General features: G+C 47.4%; 2 protein-coding genes across 2 annotated transcripts in view; one reads left to right on the forward strand and one right to left on the reverse strand.

Moving 5' to 3' along the window:
- Nucleotides 1-657, forward strand: part of ADCK5 (aarF domain containing kinase 5) — a 35102-nt gene extending 34445 nt beyond the window's left edge. Inside the window, exons 14-15 of the mRNA XM_074263221.1 lie at nucleotides 102-218; nucleotides 337-657. Of these exons, the coding sequence (XP_074119322.1) occupies nucleotides 102-218; nucleotides 337-442 (223 nt within the window). The 3' untranslated portion in view covers nucleotides 443-657. The remainder of the gene's footprint in view (nucleotides 1-101; nucleotides 219-336) is intronic.
- CPSF1 (cleavage and polyadenylation specific factor 1) lies at nucleotides 149-18145 on the reverse strand. The gene is made up of 38 exons (XM_074263207.1): nucleotides 18008-18145; nucleotides 16381-16554; nucleotides 15875-15902; nucleotides 15619-15761; nucleotides 14888-14968; nucleotides 14197-14348; nucleotides 13785-13931; nucleotides 11808-11947; nucleotides 11576-11686; nucleotides 11326-11419; nucleotides 10983-11070; nucleotides 10670-10807; nucleotides 10411-10462; nucleotides 10181-10275; nucleotides 9382-9456; nucleotides 9096-9176; nucleotides 8610-8699; nucleotides 7954-8064; nucleotides 7517-7658; nucleotides 7192-7370; nucleotides 6661-6797; nucleotides 6394-6568; nucleotides 5905-6111; nucleotides 5711-5800; nucleotides 5173-5316; nucleotides 4907-5059; nucleotides 3348-3464; nucleotides 3052-3142; nucleotides 2842-2926; nucleotides 2609-2750; nucleotides 2375-2527; nucleotides 2087-2263; nucleotides 1933-1999; nucleotides 1768-1815; nucleotides 1466-1621; nucleotides 1255-1384; nucleotides 1029-1167; nucleotides 149-915 (listed from the first exon to the last, which is right to left on the reverse strand). The coding sequence occupies exons 2-38, from the start codon at nucleotides 16522-16524 to the stop codon at nucleotides 868-870; spliced, it is 4350 nt and encodes a 1449-aa protein (XP_074119308.1). The 5' UTR covers nucleotides 16525-16554; nucleotides 18008-18145; the 3' UTR covers nucleotides 149-867.
- Nucleotides 18146-19646: the final 1501 nt, after the last annotated feature.

Raw genomic sequence — 19646 nt, forward strand, 5'->3', positions numbered from 1 at the left:
TTATAGTTCCCAGAGTTAGAAAAGGATGGGGTAGTAGAGAATGTATACAAAGAAGAGAAAATACTAATGCTGTGGGGGTTTTTTGGGGGGTGGCGGAGAAGTGCTGTGAAAAGCTGGAGCCGACTGCTGAAAGAACAGACTCACAGAAACTTATACAGACGGTTTTTGAATTGGGTCAAGGTCACATGGGAAAGCTTCAAGTTTGAAATTGTCCTCAGGTGAGAGGGGACAGTAACCCTTGTAAAGTGGGGAGGGAGAGATTGGGGGAGGGAGTGATGATGGAGGGGCTGGAACCACTACTAGGGTCCCATCTTTCCCTCCCTCTCCCTGCTCCAGGTTGGAGATGTTATCAATGCGCCTAACCTCCAAGTTCATCAAATTCCTTGTTTATCTGGGTGTCATGCCGGAGCCTGAGGAGGTATTCAAGAAAATGGAGCCCTAGGTCTGGGTGGCTCTGTCACACCCACCCCCAGCAGCACAAATCCACCTCCCTCAAAGAAAAGAAAGGAGGAGCAGGCGGCAGCCATCAGGGCAGCAAGACCCCCAGAGTCAAGCGGCCAAGAAGAGAGAGATGACAGGCTCAAGTCTCCTCTACTTGCTCAGACTAAGGCAGGGGAGGCCCCCTTAGGGCAAAGAATAAAGGAGTAGATGTAATAATGATCAGCCTCCAACTGCAACTTCCTTGGTTACAGGGTGCTAATAGCAGTCTTCAGTGATAGAATGGCCTGTCTTACTTCACCATGGCCACTTCATAAAAAATAAGTAAAACTCCAAAAATACTCTTACATATATCCCTACACTTTTTAGTTTCCTTAAAACAAAACCTCTTTTGTTTTATCCAAAAGTGTGTATTTGGGATAGGGGCAACTAGAAATGAGCTGTAACACGATCAATCTCCAATAGATCATCCAGAATCTGGAAGGACAGAAAAAAAGAGGATTAGAAGTAAGATGAGGGCTCTAAAGCACAGGCAAATATATAATACACACAAAAACACACAAAATTGAGAGTCTGGGAAAGCTGCTTACAATGTCAGGTGTGGTTCCAATCTTCTTGGCAAGCTCTCCACGTTCCATGGTGCTAAGGTAGAGATAACGATTAAGGAGTTCCCCATCAAGGACATTGCGTACAGCATTCTGTAGGATGCGACGGTCAACATGCAGCATCCTGCATTTTGGGGAGATTAAAAAGTGTCATCTAAGGAAAGGCCCATATGGGTAAGGAGATTACAAGAAGGGGGCTGCAGAGTCTCACCGAAAGGCACGGGGGTTGAGGCCAGCATGGTGGGGCAGCATAGTAGTCAGAGCATTTTGCAACATCAGTAACCGCCGATATGTCTTCTCCTGCATGGGCAATAGGAGCCCAATCCCACCATCTAATGTGGCTGGAGGGAAAATGTGACCAGCATTATTAATTAAAGACCTGGCAAAGGATTCCCCTTTCCTCTTTTTAATGACTAACTCACCAAACCACGTGATATGCTTGTTCTCCCAGACAATGGATTTCTTGGTTGGTCCTTCAGCCGCCCCCCGGCATGGTGTCCTCCAGAATGTGTTCACATGGGCACCCACATGGAAGTCTGCCCGTCGCAGCAACCGCATTCCTCCAAAACTCTCCTTGGCTAGGAATGTGGGGACAAACTTACTTTCTTCTCTACTCCCACCCACCTCCCTCAAAACTCACTGGGATGGGTGAAAAGCAATGATTCTGTGTGGCTTTAATGGTTCCCTCTAGTCAGGCTTGTGGGAAAAGGTCAATTACACTCACCTTCTGGCAGATACATGTATACCATGAGGTTACGGTCCCGGTCTGACACTGTTGAGGAAGAAGGGGGAAAGGAGAGAGGGAAGGGTCAGCCAATCCAGGTCCCATTCTTTGAAAACTATCTTAGAAAGTTTCCTTTACATTCCTTGGAGCTCCAAGTTCACTCACCCAGAAAGCCAAGCTGAGCACTGTCTACCATGAAATCCACACTGTATACCTCCAGGGGCTTGGCATCCTGGGGATAAAATGGATTTAGTCTTCTCTCTGAGGGACCCGACCCTCCTCCCAGCCCTTCCTAGGCTCTGGCACCTCAGGCCCATACCCGGGACACCAGGCTCAGGGTTTTGCTCTCCTCTTGGTAGCGAAGCAGAGAAATGCTCTTCATGACATCAGCTGCCAGGATGAAATTCTTCACGCTGATCATCTGGTGAATGTAGAGCTGTGTGTCGATGAAGGCCATGCCTGTCAGTTCACTGGCCCGAAGACTCCACAAGAAGATCTGGGGAAAACAGAGAAGAGGAGGAAGCACAATCTGGGTTTCTGGAGGAGAGCCTGGGCAAAACCCAGCCCTTCCACCCCCAACCTCTCCCCATCTAGCCAGGGTCATTACCTTTTGGCCAATAGCTGACACCAGGTGGCCATTGCAGTGACAGAGAGCAGTCACCGGGCCCTTTTGCTCTTTCTCATAAAGCACCTTGAACTTGTTCTTTGTCAGTGGCTGTCCTGGTTCTGGAACGACCTCGATCACATCCATAATGAGAATCTATGGGGGTGGGCAATTTAAAGACTCAGAGCCAGCAGTCCCCAGACCCACATCCCTCCCCTTGTGCCCGTGGCTGCTTACCCTGCCTCGGCACGTGACCTCCTCGCCCTGCATGAGGCAAGTCCCAGCAGCCACGTAGCCCTTGAGGCCAGACACAGTCTCCTCACTTCGAAGGGACACTGTCTTCATGCAAGTCACATGTTCCCATTCCTCCAGCTCAATCCTGCAGAGATCACCCAACAACGTTGGAGGGGGCCTAAAGGGATGCTGAGAGTTTGACAAAAAAGTGAGGAAGTTCTGACGCGAGGTCTTACCTGGCATTGGGGATGGCCTCCCAACTGACTGGAGAGATAAGCTGGATAGAGAAGGCCTCCTGCAGGGGATGGATGTACCGTTCATCTAGCAAGAGAGAAAGAGTCAGAGTTAGCCCTTCCCCCTCGTCCCATTACTTGTATAGAACCCAGTACAGTAGTTGGAGATGGGAGAGGAAGAAAAAGGCATGGCTAAGTGAGCAAATCACTAACCTCTCTCTATTGTCTCAAATTCCTTTTCTTCGCCTGTCATTCGAGGAATGCGGGTACACAGGGCATTGGTACTGGTAGCTACAGCATATACCTATTTGGTTTGTTTGGAGGAACCAGGGTTAAGGGGTATAATAATCATGGGTGAGGGGCAGAAGACAGAGAAAATTCTCAAAAGAGATTTAGGAACAAGATAGGGTAGAGGGCATTGGGGATTTTATTCAAGACATCACTAGCTATGGTTTCGATGAGTTCTTAAGCAAATCTAGGAGTGGGAAGCATGACGATAGGCTGCTAACCTTGGATTCCACGTGATAGGCAACGTAGTGAGCTGTGCATCGCAATGGGATCTTCCTTACTGGCCAGGGAGCATCATAGGATAAATAGGCTGGGAGCACACTGATCCGAAGCTCCCCCTGGAGAATCCACAAAGAGAGAGATCAGGAAGGTCCTAGACCTGGGCAAAACTCTCTAGTCCCCTCTGACCCTCACCCATCTCCATCTGATAAAAAAAATAATAATTGCCCATCTAGGTTCCCATTCAGTTCAGGAATATACTCTATAGAAAAGCCCTCTTTAACAAAAATATAAATGCCATTATGAGCTTTCTCATCTCTTATACTCTGAAACATTTGTGTCCTTTGCCTCAGTCTCTGATGAAGTAGCCAGCCATCCACCACTGTATTTATACCCTTGATCCCATCTTCTTTAAAATTCCCCCTTCCATTGTCTTTGTGACCCAACTTGGCTCCTTTCTTGAAGCACACCAAGGTCCCCCCCAGAATTTTTAAAACCAAAAAAACCTTGACTTGACCATGTCTTCTTCACAACTCCAGAAAAATCTTTGTCTCCATTTCTTTTCCTTTCTTCCTTTTCACTTACTTACAAATTGACTTCTAACTTCACCACTTAAATGAAACTGGTCTCCCATGGCCTTTTCTCAGTCATTCTTATCCTTTCTGTAACATTAGGCAATGCTGAATCCCTTCCTCAATACTCTCAAATTCCTTGGATTTTCATAACACGGTTTCTCCTGCCTATCTGATCATTCTAATCTTTTCTGTTGAATTGCCATTCATACTTCAAGTGTATAAATAATCTTTTCCCTACCATATCCCATGCCTGGGTCATCCTCTTTGAATTCTTAGTGCCTGCCACAACTCCCAAAAATTAAAATAATCTCTCTGTAGCTATTTCTCTATTTAAATGATGTTCCACAGACATCTCAAATGTTAAATTTTCAACTCAAAGCATAGACCTCTTGCAACTTTTCTATTCCTGGTGAATGTACCATTATTTCAGACACCCTGGTTCAAAATCTTCATCATTACTCTCTTCTTTACTTCTTCCTTCCTCGTTACACTGCATTTAATCAATTGTCAAGTCTTTCCAATTCTTACTTTATAATATTCCCTGCACCCATCCCCTTCTCTCCATTTACAATGACAAGCATCACTCCTTGCTTAGACTATTACAATAGCCCTTAATCAGACTGGACTTCCAGTATCTTCCTTCTCCTGTCCAACTTTCATATAGCTGACAAAATAATCTTTGAAAGCAGAAGTCTGTCCACGTCACATTACTGCTAAATCAGTGATATGGACATATTCAGGGACAACTCTGATAGAAAAAATAGACTGACATACTACAAGGTCACAAGAGCCAAGCTAAGGCTGTATTCTACAGAACTCTGAAGATTGCAAGAGACTCATGACAAAGTGCTATTGTGGAAAGAGTAGTCTGGCAGTCATATGAAAGATCAAGATGCAGAAATAGTAGATCTTGAGGAATAATACTCCATGTATCGGGAAGGAAGGGAGGGATATATGAAGGCCTTTTGTTCCTATTTCATTCCTACCTGTCTGTTGAAGTACAAGAATCCCCTTGGACAGTTGACATTGTGGAAAGGGGCAAAGGAGTCGATGGGGCCATCAATACCCATGGGATGCAATCGAAGGGCTCCCCGACCAGTTACTAGCAACCAATGGGGTGAGGGACCACAGATGAACACCTTGGTAAGGGAGAAGCATTAAGAATGTTTCAGACCTCATCCAAAGTTTCCAGCCAGTCCCACTGACCACTCCTTATGTCATCCACCTGCCCCACTCCCCCATTCTCACTGACCCCTGAATAGCCATAAATATCTTCAAAATATCGGAACCGAGCCACACGGCCCCGAGCACCAGCACCCTCTTCGGCCCCACCCCCTTCTGGCTTCTTCTTTGATGGCTTTGGTTTCTTCTCCCTGAAGTTGATGTTGTGGGGAACCTAAGGCACAGAAGAAACAAGAGGGGAGGGGAGTAAGAGGGGGAGATGAGGGCAACACCCTGCCATACCCAATGTGGTTTCCAGGTAGGATGGAGAATCCTGATGCCGGGCAATAAGAACCATCTGGGCAGCCCACTTACTTAACAGCTCTCAAATCTTGGTAAAAAATAAAGAATGGGTCTTGCTCCAGGTCACACAAACAGCTAAGTATTAAACTTATTTCAAACTCGGCTCCTGTCACCCCAGCCCCAGCATTGCCATGAAGACTCCCCCTTGATTGCTGTTACTTGTGGCTTGGAGCCTTGCCTTCTCACATAGTCATGGCCCTACCCCTTCATGAATGGGCCTATAGGTTTATATCCTACACTGAAGACAAACCAGAGGAGCCAGGTACCTTTTTGAACCGCACTTTGAGGTTGCTCTGACCAAGCTGGGAGTCATGGGCAAAGGCTTCATAGATCAACAGTTCCTGGTCTACATGAACCTAAGGCAGGTGTTGAGGGAAGAGGCTGTGAGGGTTGGAGGATTGCCCCTGGCAAAAAGGGAAATCATTTAGGGGAAAGGGGGAATCTTATGTATAAAACTCACCAGCAGATAGGGACGGGTCTGACGGTTACCCAGGGCAACCAGTAACACCTCCTTAACAAGAGGAAGTTCCCCTTGCCTTGTCACTTCTTCCTTCTTGGTGTCTCCTTGGGTGGCGGGCTGTCCAAAGGAGCTGTCTACCAGTACCCGCTGCCCAACAGGGAAATTCTTCACTAGAAACACCAGGCGCCAGTCTGGGAGCTGATAGATCTACGATCAAGAAAAGAAAAGAGTTAAACGGCCAAAAGGCCCTTCCCTTCCCAATCCCATTCTCTTGTATCAACGCACCAAGACCACAGAGGTAGGAAGTAGGGGACCACAACTCCATAGCCCCATTAATACAAAGAGACTGTGTCAGTGGAAGTTACAGCTGTCCATGGGTCCAAAAACCTATACTAATTCAGGTCAAGTTTATTCACCTAAGTTTTCCCAGTCTGGCATCAGCACACCTGGGTCAGTGGGGAAGAGGGAGGAGGGTCATGGGTCACTCACTTCCATGGCCCCACTCTCTCGTACTAGCACACACCAGTGCGTGGGCTCTGCTCTATATGGGGGAGGATCCCGGTCAGCAGGTGGGAGACTGCTCCTTCGAGCCTCTTCTTTGCTGGGACTGAACAGGGAACTGGAATCTCCATACAACATCTCCTCTTCATCATCCACAGTGGGGCTGGAGGCAAGACAGTGACAAAACAAAAGTACAGTCAGGCTTCATTCTCAAAAGTTTTAGCACCTGGCCCTGACCCCTCCCCATATATATACCTGATCTCAGGTCCCAGGCCCTCAGCCTCCAAGCCTCCTCGCCCTCCCAGCTCATCCCGGGACCCAGATGCTCTACTCTCAGTGGTGAACATCCCACTGACATCCCGGTACACACAGAGTGCGATCACCTTTGACTGCTGTAATAGGAAAGAATAAGAAGTTAGCGCACCATGTCAGAGGGGTGAGAGAAGGCAGCTGGTGGTTTAAGAGAATTAAGAATATGATTTGAGTGTAAGAAAAATCAAAAGGAGACATTTTTAGAAATTATAGGGGGATTGAACATATGTATTGAACCACTTGCCAGGTAGGGGTGGAGGTAGGGGGAAGGAGGGAAAAATTTGGAATAAAAGGCTTTGCAAGGGTCAATGTTGGAAAAATTAACCATGCATATGTTTTGTAAATTAAAAAAAAAAAAAAAAAAAAAAAGAAATTATAGAGGGAAGGGGATAGAAAAGGGGAAATGAAGGAAGACAATTAGATCTAGGATCAATGTTTAAAAAATAGGAATGAAGAGCAGGGGCATTTCCCTACATGATGCAATGGGGGTTTGTGAAGAGCCAGGCGATGGTTCCTTCCGCCATAGGAATCACTTTTAAGAAGAAACATAGTCACATGACCCTCAGCACTCATGATGACCACATATGGATCAGCAACAGCACACTGCACAATGGGAGAGCCCAGGTCCACAGGAATGAAGTGCAGCTGATTTACTGAAAAGCAAGCGACAGAATCATCATCATATCAGGACCAAACCCCATCCCCCTACCAATGAAGAAGCAGGCCCATACTCAGGCTTGAATCTTCTACTATGCTTCTCCCAAGGCTTTTCCCCAATCCCAGGCTCCAAAGCGCTCACCTCCCTCTAGCAGACGAATACCGAGGGGCGATACCTGGACAATATAGCGATTGTCACCAATGTTACCAGCATAGACAGTGGGACCCTGCGTGGCAAAGCCACTCGTGTCCAGTTCCATGATCTCCTGGCCTGTCTGTAGAATCTAAGGAGTAGAAGATATTAAACCTTAGGTCTAAGGTCTAAAACCACTTCTTTCCCAATGAAGAGTTACAAGGATATTTATAAATAGCTATCATCTCTAAAATTCATCTATTTTGCTTCCCATGCAGAAAACATACCAAGGACCTCCCCTAAGAGGTAAAGTGATTTGCTGAATAGACCTGTTCTCCAACATAGGGCTCCTCATTTCCAGTTCAGAGATATTTTCTCTAACACCAGCCTGTCAGTACTCCATCCTTACCCATGTCAAAGTCCTCCTTCCCTTACTGGCCCCTCACCATGGTAGAGTCTTCTCGGCTGAGAATAAGAAAGCCATGTCTCTTCCCATCATCTTCTGTTTCTGGGGAGCTGGGCTCCTGTTCTGCCCCCTCCCCCTTGGTAGTCTCCTCCTGGAGATAGAGGAAAACATAAGATTAGGGAATCCAAAATAATAAGAAGAAAAGAGACAAGTGAGGAAGCCTACATAGGGTGCCAGGAGAGGGGTAGAGAAGAGACACAAAGAAAAATATCAAGGTTTTAAAGAACTTTCCCAAGGTCACTCAAGTAGAATAAGAAAGGGATTTGAACTTCGATGCCTTGACTCCAAATCTAGAGCTTGTTCCATTCCAACATACTTTAAGATGTCAATTGCCAACTTTGCAATTAGTAATGATTCATTACATTTTCTTACTCTTCATTTGAAGTTGTTTTTATAGAAGTGCCTAGACCATGATATTCTCAGTTACCTGTGCCTAGGGGAACAAACCTGATTTCCTGGCTTACACCACCTTAAGTCAAGCTCCAATTATTCAAAAATACCATCAGAAAGAGATAGGAAGAGGAAAAGAGCTGGGGTGAGTAGGAACAGCCAAGGGGAAGGCCTCACTCTAGCTCTTGTGTTAGCTTTGACAAGGCTTAGGACATGGTGGGAGGATCCCCAAGGGCAGGGTCTGACCTCTTCCTTGCGTAAGGGTGCAATAACCGTCCACATGTCATAACAGCCGGGCAGCTCAAAGGTGGTCACCACCTGGGGCCGAATGCTCTTCTGGAGGGGCAAATATTTGTTGGGGAAGTCGTCCCCTGGGATACCCTTTACATCCACCTCGGGGCCCGCCCCAATTCCCACTCCTGCCTTCTGGGATGCATTATAGAGAGGGAAGGAGGCAGCACACATGTTGGGATTTAGTCTTCCTGACTTTCCCCCCAGAAATCTCCATTTGTTCCCAGCTTCTGTTCTCAGGCAATCCAACAGGAGGCAGGGAGCCCAGGAAGGGACCAAGAGTAGCGATTACTATGGCACCGGTACCAGATCTACAGCCACAGACCTTTGCAGGGTGCAGGACCAGTTCCCTCTTTCCCTTTGCTATCAGTTCTGATAGTCCCTCTTTACAGTTCCCCTCACCTCCCAGCTCCAAGGAGAAGATAATGGGTTTATCATCACCTGAAGTACAGACAATGCTCCATTCTTCCCATAACCTGAGCAAACCACAATTTCCAGGTCTGGCTCTGGGCTGTTCTGAAACTATAAAGCAGGTAGCAAAGGGAGACAGGATCAATCAGAGAATCCCCACTAGTGCCCAGAATGGCCACCAATCTCTTGGTCACCTATGGTTCTTCAGCTTTCCCCCCCCGCTCAAGTTCCCAACCCTATTCTGTGAGGCTAACATCAGGGCTAGAACCCCAGCTGCCTCCCTTCAAAAGAAAAATGCCCCAAGAGGGATGGATACCTCCTCAGATAGGAAAGCTGGTTCCCCCATCGCAGCATTAGCACAGGGTCCAATATTCAGGATGCTGTCACACACCTGAAAAATTGAGAAGTAGCAAAGATATAAGACAAATAGCTCCTATCTACATAATGTTTTAAGATTTGCAAAGCGTTTTGGATCCAATCTAAACCTGACAGCTAAGTCCAATTATCATTTTCATTTTACAAATGAGGAAATCAAGATTAAAAACGTTAAAATGTCTTGCCTAGGGTCATACAATTTACAAATTTTTGATACAGAACTTGAACACCATTCTCCCTGACTATCTAGCCCAGTGGTTCTAAACTTTGTTCTCAGTATCTTTATACTATTAAAAATTATTGAGGATCTTTTCCAAAGAGTTTTTGGTTATAGGTATTTATCATATTAGAAATAAAAGCTAATTTTGAATTTGTAGACCCTCTGAAAGGGTTTCAGAGACATCCCCAAAATTTTCTGGACCACACTTTGAGAATCATTGCTCCAGTCTGTCATGCTTCCTCAATTGGGCAGGAGATAAAAGTTAGAGATGAGAAAATAAGACTAGATGAGAGAAAACAGTCTGAGAAAGGGAATAAGAAGAAAGTAAAGGCAAAGAGGCAGAAATTATGAGGAAAAAAGATTAATGTCACAGACCATGAAGTCAGAAAGACAAGATTCAGGGCCCTTTCCACAATTCAGTCAATGCCTACGTAGAAATAGAAAACTGGTGAGTGGGTAGGTATGGCAAAAGGTCTTTCAAGGACAGATCCCTTTCCCTTTCTAATTCACTCTCTCTCACCTCAAAGGAGTAGGTGGCCAATTGGGTACCAGACTGGGCTTCACTGCCATATACTTCAATCTCATCCACCTCATCCTGGGGAGCTGACTTGCCACCTGCAAAATCAGCCCAATCAGACACTCTCAGGCCCAAGATCAGATTCCCCTGAAACACGTGCCCCACCCTGATTCAAAATCCCAGCTACCTTTCCTCATCCCCACCCCCAAGGCCAGGCCAGTGTCCCCCACCACCTGCCCAGCCCAGCGTGGACTCCACTCGCTTCTTTTTGACAGGCGGCTCATCCTGAGGAAATAATAACAAAAATTCACATTTATGTAATACTTTAGGGTTTACATAAAAACACAAGTTGGGGAAAAAGAAAGGGAATTACTGTGGGAAACCTTGTCATGACTACCCCTTCCTGTTCTCCAACTCCCTGTACCGAGGTCCCTTCCTGCTACTGACCTGGAGGGTCTTCAGGGTGTCTTCATGTAGTATAAGAAATCTTACCTTATCAGATACCTCCCGTGATGGTGCTTCTCGAGCAGAACTGGCTGGTGGTTCCTGTAGTTTCTCTGTATATTTGAGTAGAAGTGAATTCCCAAGGCGGGAGCCCAAAAAAAGGTAACCTGGCTCCATGGTGATCATCTGGGGAGATGACAGAAAGGAGAATATTCCAGAAGGCCTAAAGCTTTCTGTTCCTAAAAGATCATTCATCACCCACTGTTCTCCTTCCCCCAACAAGATTGTCTTTTCCTCCACAATGGATTTTCCTTAACCCTCCAGGGGGAAGGTAATGTCTATGTTCATCACTTGAACTCACACAGGTGGTAAGAACACTAGCAGCTGCTTTGTCGAAGTGAAAGGATCGGACGCTGCGCATCCCGTCTGTGATAAGTGTCAATACATAGCTGGAAAGAGAGGGCAGAGACAGGGGGACAAAATTCTACTTGAATCATCAGATCTCAAGCTGAATGTCCTGAGAAGACTAAACTAAAGCTTCATTGTATTAGGAAAGAAATTAAAGCCTGAGAAGTACTAGCAGTGAGCAACAGAGCCTGATTCAAACCCAAGTCTTTGGACGCAGACCCTGAGGAGGAAGCAGAATCAGAAGCAGGACAAGGGGAAAACATAAAGAGAAGGGATGGAAGTTAGGACAGACTTACATCTCTCCCCCTTTCAAGGAAATGACCATCTTATCATAGGATATGAAAGCAGCCTGAGCACAATCCAGGGTGATCTTCACTCCATCCTGCATGCCTAGAAGCAGAGAGAGCACATCAAGCACCTACAACTAACACCAAAGTCCCAGTTCTTCTGGGCCTATTTTCCTCCAACTCAATTCATGCTCCCCACCCCCATGCACACACACACACAACTCCCTCCCATCCCTCTTTCCATCCCTGTCTGGCTCACGTAGAGGGAAGGCTGTGGTGCCGGCAGTGAGGCTGTTGAGGGAAACACCATAGGGCGGGACACTCTGGTTCAGGTACAGCAGGGAGTTGACCGCAAAGATCACTACTCCTCCTAGGAGGAGAGGTAGATGGGCAGGCAGGATTTCCCAGAAACATCTCCCAACCCTCCTGCCTCCCTTCTAGAAGAGACTCCTCTTTAGAGAAGTGGTTTGGCCTCCAGCCCCACTGCTCACCTATTGGTTTGGGTACTGCCAGTGCTTGGGTACAGTCAAAAGGCAAGTTGGTGAGGGACCAGATAACTGGGTGAACCTTCTGCAGAATGTTTAGAGAGATGGCAACAATGGAGCATGTATCCTGTCGTACAGCCACACGTCTGGTCAAAGAAAATATAGGAGTTCAGAAGCTGCCAGAAGCTTTTGGGGTTTTTTTGGTGGGGAAATAGGGGTTGTTAAAGGTGCTAGAAAAGGCCTCAGGCTCATCATGAAACATGTATCCTACAGAAAGTCCAGGAGGAATCCAGGAGGAAGTACATCAGTTTTGTAAAGAGCATGCATCATGCTATATAGGGCCCCCCCCATATTAGAATGTGGGATAAGTACATAAGAAGTCATTAGACACAGAAGGGCACAAAAGATTTGTACTAGAGGGGTGTACTTATTTTAAACAAACATTTAAGTTTGAGGATTTAAGGATGAGTTTCAAATTAGATAGATATAAAATATTCAAAAGGAATGAAAGTTGATCCTATTAAAGAAAGCAGCTCCAAGTACTAAATTAAGAACAATCAGGGGGGCAGCTAGGTGGCACAGTGGATAGAGCACTAGCCCTGAATTCAGGAGGACCCGAGTTCAAATCTGGTCTCAGACATTTAACACTTCCTAGCTGTGTGACCCTGGGCAAGTCACTTAACCCCAGCCTCAAAAAAAAAAAAAAAAAGAACAATCAGGGCTAGACTCAATATCTGCATCTCCTCTGTAGATTTTCTCTGGGACTTGATTTACTAATTAACCTAGAAGTCTTTGCCATAGCCCCCAGAGATAATGAAATTGTCAAAGTAACATCTTGGATTGATGTTGTGTGGAATCCAAAAATTAGCCTTTAAGTGAAATCTGGTAAACACCAGTGTAGAGAATAAGTATCTGGCTGGCTTACAAGGTGAAAAGGTGGACAAATAAATCCCTATGGGATAAGCTATATGGGAAATTTTCTACAAGTAAGCAGATAACCAAGGCTTTCTTGAAGGGCAACAACAAATACCCAAAGGTTTGTATTTGTAATGGGACTGAGGCTGCTCTACTCTTAAAAGAAACAGAGTAAAGAACCCATTAAGCTCACCTAGACTCACAAAGATGTCAAAAAACTATTAGAAATTGGAAACACTGACTTCTTTATTTGGATTCAAATCCAAATTCTTAAGCATTCTCTCAGTGGAATCTTAAGAATTCAGAATTCATAGAATCTCATGAGTTCCTCTACTCCATAGCTGGGGAGAAATCCTCTCTACAGCAATCCTAATAAGTGTGGACACTGCTTGATCCAGGTTCTGCTTGCAACCTCCAATAATGGGAAACTCACTACCTTCCAAAGCAGCCCACTTTTCTTTTGAACACCTCTGATTAGGAAAGTTTTCTTTTTATAGAATCAAAGTCTACATCTCTACACTAGCTTTATTCCTAGTTATGCCTCTGAAACTCTTCCCTGTGACAATAAATGCAATGGGTAGTGAACTGAATGGATGCAGTGCTACTACAAAAAAAAAAAAAAAAAGTACCAACTATATAATCACAAATACATTTCAGAAGAAAACCACTTTAGGGAAAAGAAACATCTGGCAATTATTTGGGTGCTGTAAAACCAAACATTGTTGTAATAAAATCTTTAAAGAAATGGAAAATTCGCTATGGTATCTGCAAACTAGGCTTTTTTTTTTTTTTTTTTTTTTTTTTAATAAGAATGCTAGACTCAATTAGGGAAGGAGAATTCAAACTCAATGGCATTCATTATCTGTGACCACAAGCAAGACATTTATCTCCCTGAATCTCAGTTCTCTTTTCTCAAAGACAGAGACAATGATATCTATAGTTTGTGAGGGTTAAACAAGAGTATATCCATAAAGCACTCACTTTGAAGGTCCCAAAGCACTAAATATTTGTTTACTGTCACTGTCACTTTCATGACAAATATCAAAAAAGACAAAGGAAAGGCCTTACCCTGGCCAGGTCTGATTGGGCTCAAACAAAATGAGGAGAGTGGGCTCATAGTATCCATGAAGGAACTGCAGATCAATGATGTTCAGGAGCTTCTCATCCAAGGCCCGAACATCAATAATATAGCTTGGCAGGAAGCTTGACTTCTGCCTGGGGAGAGAGATTTAGGAGAAAAGGGAGGAGAAAACTCCATCTGAAGTCCCCATTCTGGGCAGATCCAACCATAAATCTCTCCCCAACCTGGACAGCCCTTGCCCTTCAAATCCAAGTCTATACTTGCAAAACAAGGGGTTCCAAGAAAGAAGACTTCCAGAAGAAACCCAATTCCAAATATATGGAGAAACCCCAGGTTCATAGATCCCAGCTTTTCTCCAGGATATCAGGAATCCCTCAAACTCCCTTCTTTGACACTTACCCTTCCCCTACCAACCCTTCATGTTCCTCTGCCAAGCTCTCCCTCCTGAAGGGAAGCACTACAAGTCGTGTTCCATAGATAAGCATGACTGCACAGCGTCCATCAGGGTCCACTCGCACCCGGGGTGTGTGTACATTCTGGACAAAACCATCCTAGGTGGGGGAAAAGGGTTGAGGGATTAACCAGATTAGCACCTGTCAAGGCCTGTGCAAGGATGCAGACAACCCTATCCTGAGAAGAAGTATAATGGGGAACAGATAGGTAGTATCAAGACCAGCACCAATTCAGGTCCACAATGAACATATCTGATGCACAGAGAAAATTCTCCTTTTGTAGAGAAAGGGAAACCATTACCTGACTGATCTTTTTAAACATTTTTTTTTCTATTTTTAATTCCCCCCCCTCCCAGGTTGGGGTGACTTGCCCTAGGAAGTGTTAAGTGTCTGAGACCAGATTTGGACTCGGGTCCTCCTGAATTCAGGGCTGGTGCTCTATCCACTGCGCCACCTAGCTGCCCCCTCTATTTTTAATTTTTAATCTAGTTTCCCTCCACCAAAAAAACCCACAGGCCCCTACTTATAGGGTTCAGCCTGAGAATGGTAGGAAGCTACAGGTACACAGAACCAGGTACTAGATAGAGCATGAAGGAAACAATTCATAAAGTGCAGGGATGGGGCATGCAGATTCTTACCCTCAGCTCAGGCTCCTCAAAATAATGTAGTGAGAGGGTCTTCAGGTCATGAGTCCCAGGGTCATACTCTACCACTGACAGCTGAAGATCAGGTGGAAAAAGAGAAGAGTTAATTTTGTTCTTGACTCCTCATATCATCCCAGGCACACACAGAGATTCTGTATCTATATCTTGGTACTAGATTAACTGTATTACCTCTCTTTGAAGCCACAAAGGCAAAGCAAATAGTCAGAAGCAGGATGGGGAACCCAAAAGTTCACTTCAGGGGTAACCTTGTCTAAGGACCCATCTGTGACCCAATGCTAGGGAAGATCTATCCAGGTCAGACTCCCTCACTCCATTTTTTCCCACCCTAATACTGCAAGCAAAATCCATGAGTTAGTTGACCTACAGATGGAGGTTATGGAACTAGAATAACTGGAGAACTAAGGTAAACATGTAAATATTCTCCAAATCAGAGGCCATCAACTTTTTTTTATTTTTAAAGAATTATACTTTGGGGAACTTCAATCAAGATCATGGAATCTCAGCTAGGGAAAGGACCCCTAGTAGAACAATTACCCCAGTCCCTAAGGAAAAATTCCCACTTTCTGCAATTATCCAAATATACCCAAATAGAACCAGAAAAATGTGTGGATATTATTATTACAAAGATGGAAACACAGAGAGAAAGTAATCCACCTCTGCCTTGTTCTCTTCCTCCCCTCACCCCTACCAAGTAGCCCTGATACCTTGGCATCTTTGAAACTGAGAAGTAGGGCATCTCTTTTGGCTCCAGCAAGCTGCACACTGGCCATCGACATGACGTTTCCAAAAAAGGAGAAGGAAGCCACCAGTTCCAGCTTTTCTTTGTGTTCCTTGTGTAATTTCCCTTCTGGGAGTAGAAGCAGAGGTATATCGGGGTGAGGAACTGCCCACAGACAGCCCTACCCGCTGAAGTCTTTAAGTTACCAGACCTTCCTCTCCATCCACTGGCCAGCTGCTTACCTGCATTCCGATCACTCTTTGTTGAAGTCTTGAGAGAAAACACACAAAGGAAAAGTCAGATGATGCAAAGCAGATTCCGCTCCCCTTATCCCTCACTGCTCCCCTTCCCTGCCAGGGTCACAGAATTATGGGGGCTATGGGAGGAACAAGGTCAGAAGCTGGGAGGCTCTTTCCTACTGCTATGCACCACTCCAGCCTTAGCCCCAGGAAGGAAATAAACCAAGTAAACCAGTGAACTTAGCTAAATGTGCACATGCACAGTTCTTCTCCCTCTTTGTGTCTTTCCTCCCTTCTCTCCTTTTCACCCTTCTCTCAGTCTCCATCTCCTTCTCCCTTTCATCTCCCATCTCTGCCTCCCTCCTTCCTTCTCCCCCTCTGTCTCTCTCTCTCTCACTACTTTGGAAAGATCCAGAGCATTTTGGACAAGGAGGGCCAGGCTGCATTTGTGGTGGAAGGCGGAGAGATGCTGAGGGGGGATGGGAATACTGAGAAGTTGAGGCGCTTACCTCAGCATCGTGGTTGAGCCGGTACACATAAAGTTGCGAGGTCCCGGCCACCACGAGGTTACGTTCGGCATTGCTGAAGAAATTGCAATACATGGAAAACTCCAGGCCCGTGGGCGGGTGAGCCTGCTTGTACACGGCATACATGGTGGCGCCCGAAGGAAAGGACCTCACAACCTATAAAACAATTCGGACTAAGTCGATGCTGGTAACCACCCTGTACCAGAAGCAGACACTCCCTCAGAGACCCAGTGAGCCCTACGTGAGAGCATCCATGCCCCACAACACCTCAGAGACTCCTCTCTGGGCTGTCTCCAAATCTCCCTTACCACACACGCACTGCTCCGCGGAGCTCGGGGTAGCCCTGCACTCCTGAGATTTCCATCACCTCATACTCGCTCCTGCGCCCCGACCTTCCCCGCGGGCGGCCTCCCTCATCCCACAGTCACCTCCCCCACCCTGGCAAACTCATCCAAAACTGGGTTATCTTTCTCCCTAAAGTCGCCTTTCTCTCTGACTTCGCCTTCACCAAGTGCTGAGATCCCATCTTTTAAAGCCCAGCCCAAATACCATTTCTCCAGGAACCCTCCCTGATCCCCGCTTAGTCTGCGAAGACTGTTTTCCCCCCCACCTCAAGGCGGGCTTTGCTTCGTGCCTTTTCGTGTGTTTAGTATTTAATGTGTACTTTAGAAGCATCTGCCCTCGTCCACACGCTGCACTTACTACCCCGCAGGGTCTGCACACAGTATGTGAGCCAGGCACGGAGGTGGCAAAGGGAAAGAGCACCACGCCTGGGGGCGGGGATTCAACCTGCTGACCCCTGCGGTCACTCCCCCTGGGTGCCTCAGTTTCCTCATCTATAAAATAGGAATAACAACTACTGGGGTTATTGTGGGATCAAACGGAGTGATATTTGTAAAGTGCTTCGTGAACCTGAATGTGCTACACACACACATACATACGCATAATAACTATTATCAAAAAGTACCCTTAGGAGTAGAGGGAGGGAGGGAGGGGAAAATCTGGAAAAATGAATACAAGGGATAATGTTATAAAAAAATTACTCATGCATATATACTGTCAAAAAAACTTATAATTATAAAATAAATTAAAACAAACACCCTTAGGACTTAGTTAACAGCCATCAGCAAGCATGTGGCACCAGGTGTCAGACAGCGCTTTCCCACGGCTCTTCTAGGCAAGCCCCCAACCCCTCCCTCCTCCCCCTCAGCCTGTTCCGTTTTCCAGGAGCACCCCAAACCCTACTTCTCCAGGACCTCCCTCAGCCTTCCCCCGTGCTCCCCCGAGCTTCCTTCGGCATCATCCCCTCCCCCCAGAGTCTAACCCTCCTCCAGAGGAACCCCATGTTTTCTCCTTCCCCCAAACTCTTTGCTCCCCCTCCCCCTGACTACCCCTCAGCATGCTCCCCCTCCCCAGCCTTCCCGCCCCGTAGCACGCTCCCCCTCCCCGATTCTCCTGCCTCTCACAATCCCCCGTCGTCTCCCCCCCCCCCCGCCCCGGCACGCTCCCCCTCCTCCTGGGTTCTTTTCTCCCTCCCTCCTTCAGGGTTCCCCATCTTTTCCCCGCCCCCCGAGTCCCCTTATGGCTAACGTTCTTTCCCCTCCCCCACCTGGACCGCACGCCGCTCCCTCCGCCTCTTCACGCGTTCTCACGCGGTCCCACTCCCAGCGCGCGCCGGCCGCGGCCGTTGGGCTCGCGGCGGCTGGTTGGGGAGAAGAGACGGGGAAGGGAATGAGCTAGAGGACGTCTCGGAAATTGTTCCGGCCGCTGCGCCGAACCCAAGTACAAACGTTCCGGCTGCCGGATCTGCCCCTTCCTAGTGCGCTCCTCCTATAAGTGCCCCGCCCCTCCCCGGTTAGTGGAACGTCTAGAAGCGTGGGGGCGGAGCGAGCCGCGGGCCGGAAGATCTTCCGGGGGCTCTCCTCCGCACTTGCGCATTAGCAGCCCTGACCTAGTAACGGGAGCCTGAGTAAAGGTGACCGCGCTCGGGATCTTCCGCAGGCCTGGGGCGGGGGAGTGATGGGCCGTCTTCCTCTCAGTCGTCTTAAAACTTTTTTCCCCTAAAAAAGCACTTAAACCTTGCGCCCTGCGCGAGGCTGGCAAGCGGAAATAGAAGCTGCCCCTCACGGCCCGTCTGGTGCGGCGTAAGCGGGAGATGCGTGGTCTGGCGCATCCCTTAGAGGCTCCCTGCCGCCATGTTAGCGCAGGAAGGCTCTTCCAGACCCTTACTCGGGGGGACTCCGGAGAAATCCTCCCCCAATCCTGACGGCTGCCCCCGGATCCCCAGACTGCTCGCGGCCATCCCCCTTAATTCCTGAGCCGCCCTCCCCCTCACCTCAGCCTGATGACCAGAGATACTCGGGAGGGGCCCTGGACGGCCTGCCCGACAGAGTAAGCTCCCGGGCAGGCGGGGGCAGGCTTTTAGATCAGTTTAGTCTGCGCTCCCACTCTGTGGGGCCCCGACACCCACCCTGGGGAGTCCCAAGCAGTCTCACCTTGCCGGGGCCTGTCAGAAAGGCCACTCATGTCTCTGGGATTGGATTTCCCCATAAAATCTATCTGAGGGCCCTTCCTTTGGGTCAGCCGCCCAGGCACTCCGGGATCTCTCCCCTCCTCCTTCCCCCATGCCCAGCGGTCTCTCCTCAACCTCTGTGCTTCCCCACCCCATTCCTCCTCAAGGCTAATAAGTCCCGCCCAGCTTCCTGGGGGCTCTCCCTTCTGGGTGGTCCGAGTTCCACCGAAGAACTGGCCATTCATCTGCTCTCCCACTGTGCCTATCTTTGCCAGTCTCTATTGTACCCCCTCACTTCGTCTGCAACCTCTTCCCTGAATAAATCTACCTTTCGCCAGGGAGAATGACCATTGTGAGTTCTTCACGTGACCGAACCCCAACCTTTGGTGACAAACTCCATAGATGGTCCGGAGCCACACCGAAAGTGATCTTAACTTCCTCACAATCTCCTCGGGATTCCAGTCAGAGCCTCTTCGCTAATAGGGAGATGAGCATATTTGGGTAGTTATAGGTACCTTATAATCTCTTATCTCCCTTCTCCATTTCAACTAGGAAATGAGTCAACTTGGGCAGAGCTTCTCGCCCTTCACCATGGGCTGGCTCCCTGGAGGGCCTCAGGATAAATCAATATCATTGGGAAGCAGGCAAGCTGCCACAAAGCTTGCCAAAAATGTATCCTGGATTCTGGAGTCCAGAAGCTCCAGCCTCTCTCCTCCTTGTCCTGCCACCAAGTGAC

The sequence above is a fragment of the Sminthopsis crassicaudata genome, chromosome 1, assembly GCF_048593235.1.
Source record: "Sminthopsis crassicaudata isolate SCR6 chromosome 1, ASM4859323v1, whole genome shotgun sequence".
NCBI lineage: Eukaryota > Metazoa > Chordata > Mammalia > Dasyuromorphia > Dasyuridae > Sminthopsis > Sminthopsis crassicaudata.

What these genes read in the sequence shown, in the direction of transcription:
- CPSF1 (XM_074263207.1), bottom strand. Translation starts at nt 16,524, where the DNA reads ATGTATGCCGTGTACAAGCAGGCTCACCCGCCCACGGGCCTGGAGTTT. An exon ending in GGCTCAACCACGATGCTGAG is followed by an intron (nt 15,903 to 16,380) that starts GTAAGCGCCTCA and finishes TTTTCTCTCAAG; the next exon opens with ACTTCAACAAAGAGTGATCG. An exon ending in GTCCACGCTGGGCTGGGCAG is followed by an intron (nt 10,276 to 10,410) that starts GTGGTGGGGGAC and finishes CTGATTTTGCAG; the next exon opens with GTGGCAAGTCAGCTCCCCAG.